General features: G+C 53.3%; 1 protein-coding gene across 7 annotated transcripts in view; it reads right to left on the bottom strand.

Annotated features, from left to right (window-relative positions):
- Positions 1 to 8,802: 8,802 nt before the first annotated feature.
- ATE1 (arginyltransferase 1) overlaps positions 8,803 to 16,821 on the bottom strand; it is a 50,599-nt gene continuing 42,580 nt past the window's right edge. For 4 of the 7 annotated variants that reach the window (XM_015560169.1, XM_006757953.2, XM_006757952.2 and 1 more), the window contains one exon: positions 8,803 to 11,656. In XM_015560169.1, coding sequence (XP_015415655.1) covers positions 11,478 to 11,656 — 179 coding nt within the window. In that variant the 3' untranslated portion in view covers positions 8,803 to 11,477. The other 3 variants (XM_015560166.1, XM_015560168.1, XM_015560167.1) reach the window with 3 other exon arrangements.

The following is a 16,821-nucleotide window of genomic DNA, read 5'->3' on the forward strand; positions in this document are numbered from 1 at the left end:
CCCCCTAAGAACCGCCCCTGGTACCCCCTGCCCGGCGTGGCCTCTGTCTCCCTCGCCCGGGGAAGCCATGTCCCGCTGCCCCGTGTCCTGGGTCCAGGAGTGATGGGGAGCCACTGGCCTACGTTAATTGCGCTAAGGCACTTTCTCCAATGAAACCGTGGCTTTCTCCATAGCAACGGCGATGAAAAGGTGCCGAAGGCGGTCGCCTCGACCTGTCCGCCGGGGAAGCCGCGTTACAGGCAACTCAGTGCCCAGAGCTGACTGCGAATTTCGCCTGAGCCGCTTGGTCACACCCTCACAAAGGCCTTCTCGCCCTCAGAGCCCTGTTTGCAGCCTTGTCTGGGGGAGGGGGGAGCCCCAGGATCGCACTGCCTGGCTGGGGGCAGGGAGAGAGCTGAGATCCGCTCCAGCTCCACTGGGGGACGGGGGGTGGCAATGGGGAGAGAAAACCCGAAGTTTGCAGCTGGATGTAAGGCAGCTCCAGGAAGCCCTGCTTCAGCGTGAGCATCGGTACAGGTGCCGGGGGCGAGAGGCAAGGCTGGGCCTTCCCGACGTCTCCCTAAAGCGCACGGGGTCCCTGTTTCATTCAGTCGGGAAATGATCTTCCAAGTCGGACGAAGGGCCCGGCCGGTGTGGCTCAGAGGTTGACCATCGACCTAGGAACCAGGAGGTCAGGGTTCCATTCCGGGTCGGGGCACAGGCCGGGGTTGTGGGCTCCATCCCCAGTGGGGGGCGTGCAGGAGGCAGCGGGTCCATGACTCTCTCATCATGGATGTTTCTCTCTCTCTCTCCCTCTCCCTTCCTCTCTGACATTAATAATATGTATATATTTTAAAGTTGGAGGAAGGGGAAATAAACAGGATCTGAAGGAAAACATTGCGGACAAGGTGCGATGGGAGTCCACCCACGTGGCCGGTCCCACTGGCCCGGCTTCTCGGTCCCCCTTCCCTGTGCCCACGTACGCCCCTTTCCTCGCCTCCTCTCGGTAGAGGGACCAGAAGCACGAAAGCTCAGATGCCCCGAGTGCGGCACAGAGACAGTTCGGGGCCTGTCCGCAGCCCGCACCCCGGATGCCGTGAAAAAAGCTCCCAGGTGAAGGCACATCTGGACTAGGAAAAGGAGCTAAATATAACTGCGATTCCGAGATCCAAACGCAAGTCTGAACGTTTCCCAGAGCGTGTCCTCACTTTACAGCAGAATCCGATGGAAATGAACCCATTTAAGGACGGAGGTGCGGGGGCCGGGGGCCTGGGCGGGTGTCCTGACTGGGCAGCTCACTGTGCGGCCCCAGGCGAGTCCTCAGTTTCCCCACTTGTGGGATGGGGATGAGCATCACGTAAGCCGTCACTTCAGGCTCCACAGTGATACCCACCCTCCTGCTGCCCGGGCTGCCACTCGCCTCCCCCTGCGACCTTCCTCAGGACCCGCCTGCCGTCGCCAGGGGGCGCCTCTGGAGGGAGATGAGGCCCCTGCCCCCAGGGCGGCAGGTCAAGCAGAAAAGGCCAGGTGCTGGGGACGGAACACGCGACACCCTAACCTCAAAATCCCCGTGGGGACTGGAAGAGCTCTGGGTGCGGGAGGCAGGGGCGCCTCCTTGGAGAGGTGGGGGCAGCGTGGGAGGCAGAGGGGGCGGCTCACCCGGCCGGGAGGCCAGGAAGGCTGCGGGATGCGCGCTTCTATTTTGATTAATGACACTTAAAAGATAACGCACTCAGAGGGCCTTGAAGTGCTTAGATTTCGCTGGGAAATAAAACCCTATTTACACTGGCGCACAGTGTAATTATTCACACTTCCAAAGTGTTTGAAGATAACTGGACGGAGTCCACAGGTCTAAGTATTTAAAAGGCCAAGAAAACTGTGTGCGACTGATTTGGTTTCTACTTAGAGAATAACTCATTTTTATATTATTCTGCCGGGAATACTGTTACTCAGACTTCCTGGTCCGAAGGGGAAACTCCAGATTCTACACAAAAGTGAATGCACATGGAGCTCTTGGGGCTGCGAGGCCTCTGCTTCCGCTCTGCACGCTCGCACGGGGCTGGGCATTTATTTTGTAAAATGTATTTTTATCGATTTCAGAGAGGAAGGGAGAGGGAGAGAGAGACACATCAATGATGAGAACCTTGATCGGCCGCCTCCTGCACGCCCCCTACTGGGCATGGAGCCCGCAGCCCGGGCCTGTGCTCTGAGCAGGAATCAAACCCTGACCTCCTGGCTCCTAGGTCGATGCTCCACCACTGAGCCCCTCTGGACGGACACACTGCTGGGTATTTAATACAAATAAGCAACATCCTCCACATACATTTACCCAAACAGCAGCCACAGTGACAGAAGGACAAAGGCGGCATCGGCTGCAAGGCCAGGCTGCCCTGAAAGCAGACAGTCCCTCCGATGGGGTCGTCTGTAGCCTCCAGCCGTGGCGCTTAAATGTGGTCCAAGGACCAACAGTATCCGCTTCACCTGGGAGCTTGTGGGAAACACAGAACGTCCACTCCCAGCCATCCGCACGCCTCCTGAATTAGATCCCTAGGGCCGTGGTCGGCAAACTGCGGCTCGCGAGCCCCATGCGGCTCTTTGGCCCCTTGAGTGTGGCTCTTCCTAAGCCTTAGGACTACCCTAATTAAGTTAATAACAATGTACCTACCTATATAGTTTAAGTTTAAAAAATTTGGCTCTCAAAAGAAATTTCAATCGTTGTCCTGTTGATATTTGGCTCTGTTGACTAATGAGTTTGCCGACCACTGTCCTAGGTGATCCCTGTGCACCTGAAACTTAGAGAATTGATGGTCCACACGGGGTTTGCACAGAGCAGAGTGAAAAGACGCGCAGTCACCCACTTAAAGACTACATTTCCCAGACTCCCTTGCAGCTAGGTATGGTCATGTGACTAAGTTCTGACCATTGGTAAGTGGCCAGGAGGGTAGGTACAGCTTCCAGGCCCTGACCTTCATTTCCACAGCGTTCGTGACACCACCTTCTGGTTGCGACCTGTACGTGCTGCTCACTACAAACCATGAGCTTCCTGTAGACAAGACGGCGACCAAGTCCGGTGTGAGGCTCACATCACCTCGCTCTGTGTCTGGCCACAACAGCCTCACAAAGCGCCCAGTTAAAGGAACGACAAACGAATGAGTGGACGACGAAGGAGCCTCCCACTGGCCAAAGACGGCACCTTAGAGCTGAAGAGGATCTCACTGCCACGGACTAATACTCACCGACTGTGTTCAAATACGTTAAGTACGTTTAAGTCACTCACACACACACACACCCCTAATTGGCCACCTTCACAGAATAAGGAGCAAATTTATTATCATGAAAACTCGTAAGTGAAAGGATCAAACACGTATCCTTCATGTCCTGTGCGACCGGAGGAACAGGCTGCAATGCATTTAAACCACTTTCTCTGTTTCAACCCGCAAGTTCCTGTGGAACGTAGGAAAAACTCATTGGCTACCTTTGAAATATGCTAGGAGACCGAGTCCTTATTTCGAAAATAAAGAGCAAGAATGAGGAACTGATCTGGCTTCTCTACATGCACTGTACTTTGGGGGCAAAAGTTAAGAGTAAGTTCTCTTTATGAGTAACAAATCAAGATAGAATACAATTAGCATGTCCCCATCTCCAACCCCGGATTAAAATATGGGTCCAGGCAGCGACCACAATGGCTGTGAACATGGAACAAGAGAAACGACGTTTGGACTCTCTGTAGACCACACCATCACCATTAAAAAATTGAACTTGGCCTGGCCAGCATAGCTCAGTGGATAGAGCATCTGCATACAAACTGAAGGGTCCAGGGTTGGATTCCAGTCAAGGGTACATGCAGGGTTGCGGGCTCGATCCCCGGTGTGGGGCGTGCAGGAGGCAACCAGTCAATGATTCTCTCTCATCATTGATCTCTCTCTCTCTCTCTCTCTCTCTCTCTCTCTCTCTCTCTCCCTTCCTCTCCAAAAATCAATAAAAGTACAAGGTTTTAAGATGAGGAGGAATTGGAAACCCAGGCCCCACTGACCGGACCCCTTCCCGTGGGCGATGCCCAGCAAGCGTGGGATTCCCACAGGAGCCCCTCCGCCGAGGAAGACGTGACCTGCTGGGGGGCGGCCACGAGCAGTCGTATCAAAGCAAGGCCGCCCTCTGGGGCCAGATGCCTGAGGATTTTACTAGCGACACAAAATACCAGCAATCAGAACAGAACAAACACCCCCGGCTCAACCTTTATCTTTACAGGGTGTGGCAGGAGCCGGGAGGTCTGGGTGGCGGGCCTTCTGGGGAACTCGGTCTTGATTGAAATGGTCCGACGCCGGCTCTCATTGTTCTCTCTCTCCCTTCGAAACTGGGTGGGAAGTCTGATACACAGCAGGGCACAGCCCAGACCTGCCACTCCCGACTCTCACGCCCTTTGTGCCCCGGAAGCCAAAGTGAGCCCCGCAACTTCCACCGAGATGCCCGGGCCCGACTCCGCACGGGCTGGAAACGCCGGGCCACGCAGAACACAGGCCCGGGTGGGCCAGTACCGAAGTCTCCGCTGGGAAACAGTCTGACAGAACCTATGACACCAGGTTCACTGCATGGACCTCACTGTCCCTCTTGGAAGAGGTGGGTCTGGCCCTGGAACTGACACTGGCTCCCGTGCAGGCCCCCGAGCGTGGAGCGGGGCGCTCACCTCCTCGGCAGATAAGAGCATCGGCAGCCAGGCCGCGGCCCTGGGCAGCTCGGGAAGAGTCACCAGAACCAGGACCACGGGAAGGGCCAGCAGTGGATCCTCGCAGTGGGCGCAGCCTCCCTGAGCACCGTCCCAGCACCTGCTGTGACCTGGGGGCACGAACCTGTGGAGTGGGAAGGGGCCGGCACGACGGGGGGAGGGAGACCCCACGGAGGTCAGGAGCCAGGAAGGAAAAGGCTGAGGTGGAGTTTCAGGAGGGAGATGTAGGGGGAAAGGTGGAAGAAGTTGGGCTGGCCAGGCGGGTTCATTCCTTCGGCCGGGATGGGTCACTGTGATGTGGGACCAGGAGAGGGACGGATGAGAAGGGGGACAGGGATGCTAAACCGCCGGGGGTGGGGTGGGGGTGAGGGTGGGGGATGGGGACGGGAGGCTGCCGAAGGCTTTCTCAATAAGCCAATCCGAGGTGCCGTCCTGCACCAGCCCAGCCAGTCTGGACACAGAGAACAACGTAGGAGAGGCGGGGATGCCGTGTGGGGCCGGGGTCCAACCCCAAAGTCATTCATTGATACAGGACGCTACATATCTGTACTTTCCTCTCACCACTGTCTTAGATGCAGAGGGGAGAATTAATTCAAAGACAACCCAAATCTGAAAAAATAAAACAATCGAAGACATGCCCAATGGGCAATAGAATCCATATCAAAAACACTGGCCAAGATGGGCCAAAGGAAAGCTCCCCTCTCCCCAAGGGGTTGTCAGAAGTTTAAGAAGAGGGTGAGACGGTCTCCTTCTGCCCCCTGGTGGCTCTGGGGAAACCAACTGAAAGGGCAGGACAGGGACAGCAGACGCGTCTCCACTGCCCTCAGGGCCACCTGAGCAGCTTGCTCTCCATGATTCACTCTCCCGCCGCCACAGCTCGCTTCTGCCCAGGTCGACAGCAGGTGCCAGGCAAGCAGGCGGCTCTGCCCAACCTCTGGCCACAGGAGCGCGGGCGCTGGGACTGAGCCATGTACTCTGGGCTCTGGAACCATCACTGGTGGCTGCTGTGAGCACAGGGTTTCTGACGACCCCAGGAAACAGCTCGGCCGGCCTCCGTGTCCAGGGGTGCTGCCCGGGGCCGGGCACAGAGCTCACACAACAGAGCTCACTTATTACCACCAACATACGGAGACTTTATTTTTATTTTTTCGTTAAAAGCTACAAATCTATTTCGCAGTCTCATCGTCCCCACTGCCCCAAGGCAGCATCCCACAGCCCTAGGTCAGGCGCCCCCTTCCGTCAGTCTGAAGGGCGCTGGTTTCCCACCTACTGGGCAGTGGACAGTGCGCTGTGCTCCCGCTGTGGGGGGGCAGGACTTTTCCAAACAGGGCTGAGCCCAGGGTGTTTACTGGGATCATTATGCTTAGGCCTCAGTGTCCTGCCTTACAGGACACCGCAGATGCACGTGTCTTCGCAAGGATGCTTGCCCTGCTTGTAGTATTAACAGTTACTTTTAGTCCAAGCTGTTGTTACAATCAGAGCCTAAGGAGGCAGGCGAAGGTGGGCCGTTTGGTTTCTCCAGCCAGGCGGTCCCTTAGCCTCTTTCACAGAACCGTGTCGGAGTCATCACTCACCCGTCGCTCAGGGTCTGCCCGTCAGCCCCACAACCTGGGACTCCGGGGCAAGTCGAGGGGACGGTGTAAGGCCTCGTGTGGGAGGAGGACGCAGGAGAAAGAAATGCGGGAGCAACTCGCGGACAAGATGGAGCAGCCACCTGGGCCCTGGGTGCAGCTGTAACCGCCATGACAGCCGCTGCGTGAAGCAATGCTGGTGTCCCAGGCATCCTGCTGTCTAGTTTTCTCTCAAAATAAACAGAAACGCACAGAACGGTACCCGACCTCGAAACCTCTCCCTCATGACAGAGGAGTCTGCAGTGGCACCGAGGGCGGAGGCTCCCCTGGGGCCCGAGAACCTGCCCACATCCTCGTGGAGAGACAGCCGCTCGGGAGTGCTCGCCCTGTGGGGTCAGATCCCCTCCACGAGCGGGGACTCCAGATGGATCCAGGTCCAGGCTCTGCAAGACTGGCCCCACGTGGTCAGTGTGCAGACAATGGTCACTGACCCACAGAATCGTCTCAACGACTGTGAATGGGACATCTAAATGCCTACATGGTCTCCTATGTGGGAGGCACTGCATACCTTTAGCTGCTTCCACGACCCTTCGGCCGGTCATTACCAGCGTCTACGCCTGGCACCTCGGATTATACTAGGGTTTGCTGTATGTTTGTATGTATTACTAGGGTTCACTGTATGTGTGTATGTATGTATTACTAGGGTTTGCTGTATGCACGTATTTATTCTCACTCAAGGATATTTTTTCCCCGTTGATTTTTAGAGAGAATGGAAGGGAGGGTGAGAGACAGGGAGAAAGAAACACTGATGTGAGCGAGACACACGGTTTGGTTTCCTCCTGCCCACACCCCAGCCTGAGCCAGGGATCGAGCCTTCAACCGAGGTACATGCCCTTGACCAGAATCACATCCGTGACCCTTGAGGCCTCGGGCTGACACTCTAACCACTGAGCAAAACCAGCCAGGGCTACATCAAGCTTCACAGACACGTTCTAACTGGAAACGTTAGGGGTGAGCAACCTGTAAGAACAGCAGTGCGGGTCTGCCTCCCAGATGTTCAGTTGAGGGACAGGGAGCATAGGGCAGAGCTGTAAGAGTCTCATCCCTGCGGGGCCTTCAAGGGCAAAGACAAGTCCTCCTGCTCACTGACCACTGGCGGCCAGGGAGCCGGAATGCGGAGTGCGGGCATCACCGAGTCTTTTTTTAACCCTCAACGGAGGGTATTTTCCCACTGATTTTAGAGAGAGTGGAAGGGAGAGGGAGACAGAAACACCGATGTGAGAGAGACACTTCGATTGGTTGCCTCCCGCATGCCCCCGACCAGGGCTGGGGAGGAGCCTGCAACCGAGGTACGTGCTCTTGACTGAAATCGAACCCTGGGCCCGTCAGTCCGCAGGCTGACGCTCTATCCACTGAGCCAAACCGGCCAGGGCATCACCAAGTCTTACAGAAAACTGACAAAATCTGTGAAGCCAGTCAATTACAGCCCTGCTACCCACACGGGGGACTAATGTCCACGCCCTCCGTCTCAAAAGAGAAGACACAGCGGAACAGTGTGCAGCCGCGGAAATGACGTTCTTTCCTCACTTACTGCATCTTCACTACATCATAAGGAGTAACGAACAGTATACTGGCATGAGTCCATTTTTATTTAAAGCCACAGGCTGCACACATGCAGGCAGAACTCTCGACGGTGGCGCCCCCGTGAAGGGGCGGTGCTTAGGGTCGGGACTGTAAGCGACTCCATGGTCTTTGGTGCACTTTTCTGTCGTTGCAAAGAAGAAAAACAGTGAAGCTATTTCTATTCTGGAAAAAATGTCCGTGGGAATTGTAACTGATATTTGAATAACTTGGAAAATTGGATTCATTTTACCATGAACTCACCAGGAGACACACACTTGTAAATGTGTTCCATAGACACACTGTGGACTGTTACGAGTAGCTGAAGCAGACTGCTTTACTGATATTTAGGAAAACTTCTCTGTAAACTAAATCTTTGCAGAGAATTACATCCGAGTGTCACAAATCTTTCACTGCAAGTCCCTGTGGGTGACACCAGGTCCGTTCCCCGATGTGCCTGTGGAACCCAGGTTCTCGATGGAGGAGACACTTCCTCTTCTTTTTCCCGAGGAAGGAGCCCAGGTTCTTTTGGCCGAAGTGACTGGTGACTGGGAAGCCAATGACCGAAAACCGATGTCACGACGCTTCGGCCGATGCTTCTCTCTGCACTCCACACGTTCGCGCAGGTGAAGTGAACTCCAGGAGTTAGCAGAGGAGCACGCGTGTCTTTTGTGTATCGACCAGCAGGATAGAAGCAGCTTTATTGTCTCCACTCGAGCGTTACCCAATCGGCCCCTCAGAAGGAACAGACGAGAGCAAAAACGTAACATGCAAGCCAGCGTCCGGCCTCACTGGGTCTCTTTTGGAACAAGAGGACATGTTTGAACAACTTCTAACTTAACCCTTTCCCAATTACACCCACTGTATTTCCCTTTCTTTAAAGTTAGCAAAAGACAGACACGTTTCAGGTAACTGGTCATCATATTCTTTTTCACCTTTATTCACACTGAAATAATAGAAAGCCTATAAAATCAAACCATACTTCCTTCAAAACCTGACAAGGTTCATTTACATAATAGATTCCACTATGTCAAGCAGCCATTCACAACTGATGTTTTGCAAAATAGATTAAAAATAGGATAAGTGTGTTTGAAAGGGAAAATGAACAGTAATCTCTTATCCAATTTTAATCAAATGATTACATATGTATCTAACAGGCTCTATACTTTAGAATATAAGAAGTACTCAGATTACACTTTGTAAAAATAAGAGAACAGAAGTTTCAACAGAATAGAATTTAGGTAACGATGGTCGTATGGGGAACCTCTAGTCCTTCTGCCCCGAGACACGAAGGTGGGTGTGCCCAGAGCCACCAGCTTAGAAAGGTTCTGTCTTTAGAGGAAGCAGGACGCGGGATGATTTCCCAGCTGGACTGTGCGTCAACTGACAAAGCGGCCACTGCCCTTGACTGCCCCTCCCTTCCAGCCACCAGCAGCAGCAGCAGTAGACGCAGAGGAACACATGGATGGCTTTTCAAGAAACTGCTACCTGTTCTCAAAAACAAAAAACCCAACACGTGACGTGAGCAACGAGCCAATCTTTGTGCCGACACTCTGGGGCCTCCCTGAGCCACCAGGCCCCGCAGGGTCAGCCCAGGGCCCGGCAGGCGGACCAGCGGCCTCCCTGAAGGAGCCTCCTGCGGGAAAAGCCAGCTCGTGCTGGTCCAAGCTGTCTCCTCGCCGACACTCAGTGCGATCCCTGCCAACACCACTCTACACGCCAACTGCTCAGAGAGAGGCAGCCGACGCCCAGACCTGCATCCGAGGGCCCAGGGCACCAAGGACCTCCCTGCCGGCCACACTGGAGCACTCACGCCTCCCGATCCCACAACTTGAGAGAACAGCATGTCGACGTAATCCGATTTATGTTAAAATAACGTGTGAGTGTACAGGACTAACCTTTCTCTGTATGGCAGGATTCCCGATTATTTTTACTCTCTCGGTTATGTTTTTCTTAATGTTTTAATTGCTCACAGTATCATTTTCGTAATCATAAGAAAAATTAAGCTACTTTCACTTGAGAGGGCAAGAGAAGCAGTTTTCTATAGATTCTGAAGGCAGCTATAAGCCAGTCGAATGCCCTTGGAGCCTGCTTTGAAGGATTCCAGGAGAACGTGAAATCCCTGCTCTCAGAGGACACGGCTCACTCACCACTATCCCCAGGTGGCCACGTAGCCGCACACGGCAGGTGGAACCACTCTGAGTGAATGTGCAGTTTTCCTGGATGTTCAATGTCTAGACATTTGACTTCTGAAACATTGCTTTATGAGTCTCCCTTCTGCTCTCGCTGGCTGAAATGATTGTTCAATGTTTTATCTAAATCCAGTGCATGTAGAAGAACATGTAAAGGCAGCAGTGAGAGTCAGATGACTGCGCTTTAGAGCACAGTCTCAAAGGCTCACGCAACACAACACAGACCAAAGCTGGAACGGGGCTGCCGGGACCGAGGGTGAGCGGAGGGAGGGCGAGAAAACCAGCCGACTTCTCCCCAGCCTCTCCTCTCTCCTCCCGGGCTCTGCTTCAGACACGTCAACAGAGACAGGACGACGGAGAAAACCACCCATCCTCGTGCTTCCACAGCCCGCCACCCTGACAGCGGCCGCGGGGGCAACTGCTCCAAAAAACGGAAGTGGGAGGGGCAGGGGAGGCTTCACTTCAATGACCAGGGTCCATCCCCAGTGACACCCAATCAAAGGGCGAGACACGGAGTTCCACCCTGACCCTAGAGCGGAGGCCACAGCTATGAAAGCAGCCGGATAGGAACGAATTCTCAATCAAGAACCGACGACGAGTGTCCTCAGTCCAGAGGAATGAGCAGCCAGGGAAGGCAGGAGCCAACATTTTCTTTAGAAACCCCGCTTCCTAAACTTTTAGAAACAGAGCAAATGACGTACCTGGGCAAATACAGAGCGACTGTCCACACTGGGAACCTGAGTGACAGGAGCACTTGCAACAACTTCCCTGGAAGAAACCATGCCACGCCGGTGGCGAGTGGGGCCGTGGGGTCCACAGACCGGGTGTCAAGACGCCTGTGCCGTCTCGCACCTGCCCCCCAGCTCCCTTCTGACCCACACGATGTGACGCTCAGAGGGACTGGACACGGGGAGCGAACAGCAGCTCCCGTCTCCTGAGAAGACGTGTTCTAAGCGATGAAACGCGCCCCACCTTCTTCCCCACACATCAGGGTTTTGTTTGTTTTTTTGGCATAAAGCAACGTTTTAATGGATCTGAGGACACACTCTGCTTTGAATGCTAACAGAACAAACAGGCACAACTGTAATTAAAATTACTTACAATTCACGGGTTAATTTTACTTTCTAAAATACTGACAATAAGAGAAGTTTACCATGTCTTATTCATAAAACAAACTTCTGAAATTATAAACCCCAATTATGGAGCTAGGTCATAACATATTTTTTAAATCTTTACATGAACCATGAGATTCTCACAAGTACATTTCCACCAAATAGTTTACAAAAGCCATATGACAGTCAAAATAAAAGAGATCTGCGGGCGGACTGGGATCCCCGCAGCGGCGCGTCTGGGCGGCACCGGCCCAGCACACGGTGTGGCCGGCGGAGCGGCTCAGTTCCGGAAGAGCAGCATCCGCTCGGAGCAGGCCTGGCCCACGAGGCTGGCGTACTGCAGCACGGCGGCCTCCTCGCCCGGCTCCCGCTGCTGCTGCTTAAACACGCCGTAAGGCAGGATGGCTTTCTTGTACAGCACCTGCAGCCGGTCGGGGTCCCTGCTGCGACCTTCATCCGCTGCAACAACAAAACACGGATTAAAAGGGCACAGAGCAGACTCCTTTCCCTAACTCACAGCCACGCACTGGACAGACGGACAGAAGCGCTGAGATCCCCCGTGGAGCAGAAGGCACAGCAGGAGGACCCACCTGAGCGGGTTAGACATGCCCAAGGCCCTGCTGAGGGTGCACGGCTGGCACGTCGGGGAGACAGAATCGTGTGCCGTGGAAACACTGTCCCCACATCCTGCCACGGTCTCACCACAATCAGGTGCACAGTCAGGTCTTTCCTGCGCAGCCTGACGCGGGCGTGCCTCTCCTCGAGCGGGCGCACCCCAGGCTGAGGGTTCCCTCTGCGCCGAGCCTGCCGCCCACTCGCAGTCCTGGCAGACCTGGGCGGCCAGGTCAGGATCTCGGAGAACACGGCGGAGCCTGCTGTGGCTGTCACTGTCGGGTCTGCTTTTTCCCAGTAAAGGGCCTTCGGGGTGCCAGCAGCACACACTGGACGCCAGAGGACAGCCTGGCCTCTGCCTGGGAGCCCGAGGTGAAGAGCTTTCCCTCAGCTCAGCAAAAGCGACACCACCAAGGACTCCGGGTGAGACTTCGTGGAACCAAACAGCCATGCCAGCCCTGGGCGGCCACGTCTAGAGCTTCACAGAAAACAGGAATAACTATCTGTTTACACCAACCTACTCTAGGTTTCCATTTCTGGCGGCTGCTCCTAATTCTAAATAATCAGCATTGACTCTTCAACTGACACTGTGTCCTCCATGAGACCGCCACTGGCTGGGAGGAGAAATCAAGTTCCGTGTCAGGAGACAGAGCAGAGCCCCGCAGCTTCTGAGAGGCCAGGTCATGCGCTTGCCTCGGGCTACCTGCCTCCATCACCTTGTGAGGAGGCGAAATCAGGCCTTCAGCCGACTGCGTCCCGGGCCTGCCCAGATACCTGCGATGGGCGTGCCAGCCACCCACGGCTTTTCCCAAAGAGGTCACTCAGGCCAGAGCGGACCACATGCCCCCACTGAGCTCCAGCCTACTCAGTGTGGACGGGTGAGGACCAGGGGACCCCAGGACGCAACCAGAGGGTCCTCACACCACAGAGCGAAGTCCAGTGCCATTCCCGGTTTCCCCTTGGTCCAGGTGGAAGCCTAACATGGCAGGAGGTGTCTCCTCAAGGCGGCCCCCATCCCCAGGGCCGGGTGTCCCGCCTGTGCGCTGCCCTCGCTGCGGGAGCTGGAGCTGGGGGCACAGACGCCAGGACTTCTCCCCAGCGCCCCCCCTCCTCCGGGCTCTGCTTCGGCAGCGGCTCCTCCTGCTCTTGATGCTGTCGGGCTCCAGCTTCTGGGCAGCCCGGCCCCTGGCCCCTTCTTCTTCAGCCAGGCGCGCGGCCGGCCTCCTGCTGCTGCCCAGCTCCGGCTGTCCCTCAGTGCCCCTGGGCACGCATCACAACCCACACACCTACCCCCACCACCCAGCTCTCCACACGCATCACAACCCACACACCTACCCCCACCACCCAGCTCTCCACACGCATCACAACCCACACACCTACCCCCACCACCCAGCTCTCCACGACGTTACGGTTGAATGCACCTCTATGTTTGTTTACATTTTTCTCCACAGCAAACGGTGCCACGTGCAGTCTGTGGTTATGTTTAAGTTTAATTTTATGTCAGATGTTTTACAATAGATTTATGCACATTTTATGGTGGTAAATGCACTACTACCTATATACAGTAGTTTATGCATTCATGACATGGCTTTTTCTTAAGTGTTTTTTTTTGCTATTTCTAAGGTACGCGTTTCATCTGTTTTTTCAAATTGTCACAAATCTCCAAAAATAATTCCCCAATATAATAATTATTGAAGAAAATTCACAGCCTGGCCAGTGTGGCTTAGTGCCATCTTATGCCCTGAAAGGTCGCTAGTTTGATTATCGGTCAGGGCACATGCCCAGGTTGCGGGTTAAACCCTGGTTGGGGTGCATACAGGAGGCAGCCAATGGATGTTTCTTTCTCACATCAATGTATGTTTCTTTCTCCCTCTCTTCTCATCTCCTCTCCTCTCCCTCTAAAATCAATTTAAAAAAACACACCCATATTTAAAACTGCCAGTACTTTAGGAAAAGGGAACAGAGATCAACGAGACATGTAATTAGAGAATAAAAAGAACGATACAATATAAATTTTAAAGTATTTCACTAACCTGAGTAACAACAAATTTCCTGGGAATTAGTCATCTATGAAATTACTGAATACTCAGTAATAAGCACATTATGTTTAAATATCCTTTTAAATCATAAGAGTACTTGTTGCAAAACCAAATAATACAGAAAAAAATAGAAAGTGATGTCAACCCCCATCCATAATCCTCTCCTATCACTCTCCTCCTTGCTCCGCCAGACATCTGCCCAAGTTACCAGGTTTAACAATTTCATAAGATGCATTTAAACATGTAAATTCAGAGTTTCCTATCATATTTTTACCATACCTTAAATTACGGCCAGAAAATTAAACCAATCACCTTTTCAATAGGTACACTGTATTAATGTCAGAAACCACTTATTGTTATGGACAAAAGAATACTTTTCTGTTTTCTGCAGGTTTATAACCACCAGTCATATTTACAATAAAGGCAGGTTCTGATTCTTGGCACACTATACAGAATCACTTTTAAAACCAATTTAAAAGCTAAACAAATTTACCAGACACTTAAAATATTAAAAATAAATTAGTTGTTAGGATTTATTTATGAAAGGAGGAAAACCGTGTCCTAAGTCCTCACAAAACCCCTCGGTAGCCGCCATCATGCCCTTCTGCCCGACACACGTCCTCAGTGCTGGCGGCAAACCTGCACAGCTCACCCCACGCCCAGCAGCCCAGGGGACGGCAGAGACTCGAGGACAAGCCACTCTGAGGTCCCAGACCAGACTCCGCGCCCACGGCAGGCCTGCCAGCGCCGAGCCGGCCGGATGTGTCACTGCAGAACCCCGCCCCTCCTTCTCTAATGCATCCACTTGACTTCAGGAAATCAACACCGAAGGCAATCCCGCAAACCCCGTTTTCTGAGACACGTGCTCCATCACTAGGGACACAAATACACCATCAGTTCTATGGCGTGTTGATCTTCAAGGAAAACGTGAGAAACAACTGTCTGATTTCCTAGCTTTTTATTCACAGGAGACACAGGTGCTTCAAAGGAAGCGCATCGAGAGTGCAAAGCGCTACTTATCCTCACGGGACACAACACACTCATTCTTCTCAGGGAGATTTGGTAACGTGCAGGCTTTCCCGAAGCATGATGAGAGGCGATCCTCTTCACTTGTGCGCTGCTACAGCATCATTACGTAACCACGACAACCGTTCCTCATGAGGAGAGCTGCACAGTGGCAGGCACAGCGATGGTAACGACGCTGCATATACTTGGGCATGAGTGGGATGTAACGGGAGAATGTGGATTGTCAGACAAGTGCGCGACAGACCCAACTCAGGAATCAAACCCAGCTATGGAAAGTCCAAAGTCAGTATGAGTCAGACTATTTCCCAGAAGGCGTAACAGCGAGGTGCATGGACAAGGAAGAGCAGGAGCGCACACCCAGCAATGCGCTGCTGCAGGGGACAGTGTCGCTTCAATCTCCTGAGCGTGGTTTCATGCATTTGGACAAATTTCTATTAGTGCCCCAGTAAGTATTTTTTTAAAGTAATTTTTAAAAAGAGGTAAGATGTAACTTTGATGCAGAAATTTTTAAATCTACCTGCCCTGGCCAGGCAGCTCAGTTGGTTAGTGTCAGCCGCATACACCAAGATTGATAAATATTCAATCTATCCATATCCAACTATCAATTTAAAACAACCGGAAGACTTAAAAATCATTTGAGCTCTAGCCGGTTTGGCTCAGTGGACAGAGTGTCGCCCTGCGAACCAAAGGGTCCTGGATTCGATTCTGGTCAAGGGCAGGTACTGTGTCTGCAGGCTCCCTCCGGCCCCAGCCCTGGTCAGGGCGCATGCAGGAGGCAACCCATCTATGTGTTTCTCTTACATCAATGTTTCTATTTTTCCCTCTCCCACTCTCTCTAAAATCCAATGGAAAAATATCCTCGGGTGAGGAGTAACAAAAATAAAACAATCATTTGAGAAACCTTTGAGATCCTTTCTTTAGTGGGACCTGAGGTCCTGAACGAAAAACAAAAGGCCTGCTGGTGATTTCTTTAGATTTTTCCAAGTTACTTCAGCTGTCAGCCCCCCACCCCCACCCCAGTGCTTTAAAAGCAGGAAATACACCGGGTTTTTATTGTTACCCAGTCTTCCTAGCTGAGAAATAACCATAGAACCTAAATTTCCAGTGTGTGTGTGTGGGGGGGGGGTGTGTGTGTGTGTGTGTAGAGGAGGGAGGAGCAGGTTCCCAGAGGCCTGCAGCCACTCAGGATGGGAAACGTAGCCTTTCATACAGGTGGGCCCTGGTGCACCCGTAGCCCCTGCGCTTCACAGAGACTAGGGAGGCGGCGGCGCCTTCGGTGGGGATCTGACTGCTGGAGGCTGGAGGGGAGCCGGGACCTGGGAGAAAGCACCCGCTGACAGCACTACTTCTCTGCGTCAGCGTCTGGGTAAGCAGAAGCAACCCTGGCCCCAGAGAGGAGGTTTCTCACGAACGCCACTTCAATCTCAAACTGCCATGCTTCACAGCACGCACAACATTCCAGCAGAAACTGCACTTTAATTTCCTAAAACCACAGGACACAAGTCTGATTTCAAATAGTGTCCGGACTATGATATTCAATACTGATAACACAGGCCCCGAGTGGAGTCCCCTGTGCCCAGCCCGGTCAGCAAACTGAGACGCACTGCCTCGCTTTATCAGGGTCAGCCTCCCCAGGGGCCAGGCCTTACACCGGCCCAGCTGGGATGACATGGCCAGCACTCCTGAGGTGAACTGCCTGACAGACTCCTGGCAGACCCTGCCACAACCAATCAGCTCTTTGCTAGTGTGACTTCCTTCTCCCACCCTCTTCCGCCTATAAAGTCGTCCACTGTGCACAGCTCCTCAGAGCTCCTTGGTGTCTGCTAGGTGGGATGTTGCCTGATTTACGTGTCATTGAACACAGCCAGTAAGATCTTTAGGATTTACTGTTGAATTGTGTTAACACTCCGTGGGAACCACACCAGAGTCGCCAGATGCTCAAGGCCC

This window comes from Myotis davidii, unplaced genomic scaffold (assembly GCF_000327345.1).
Source record: "Myotis davidii unplaced genomic scaffold, ASM32734v1 scaffold1055, whole genome shotgun sequence".
NCBI classification, from domain to species: Eukaryota; Metazoa; Chordata; class Mammalia; order Chiroptera; family Vespertilionidae; genus Myotis; species Myotis davidii.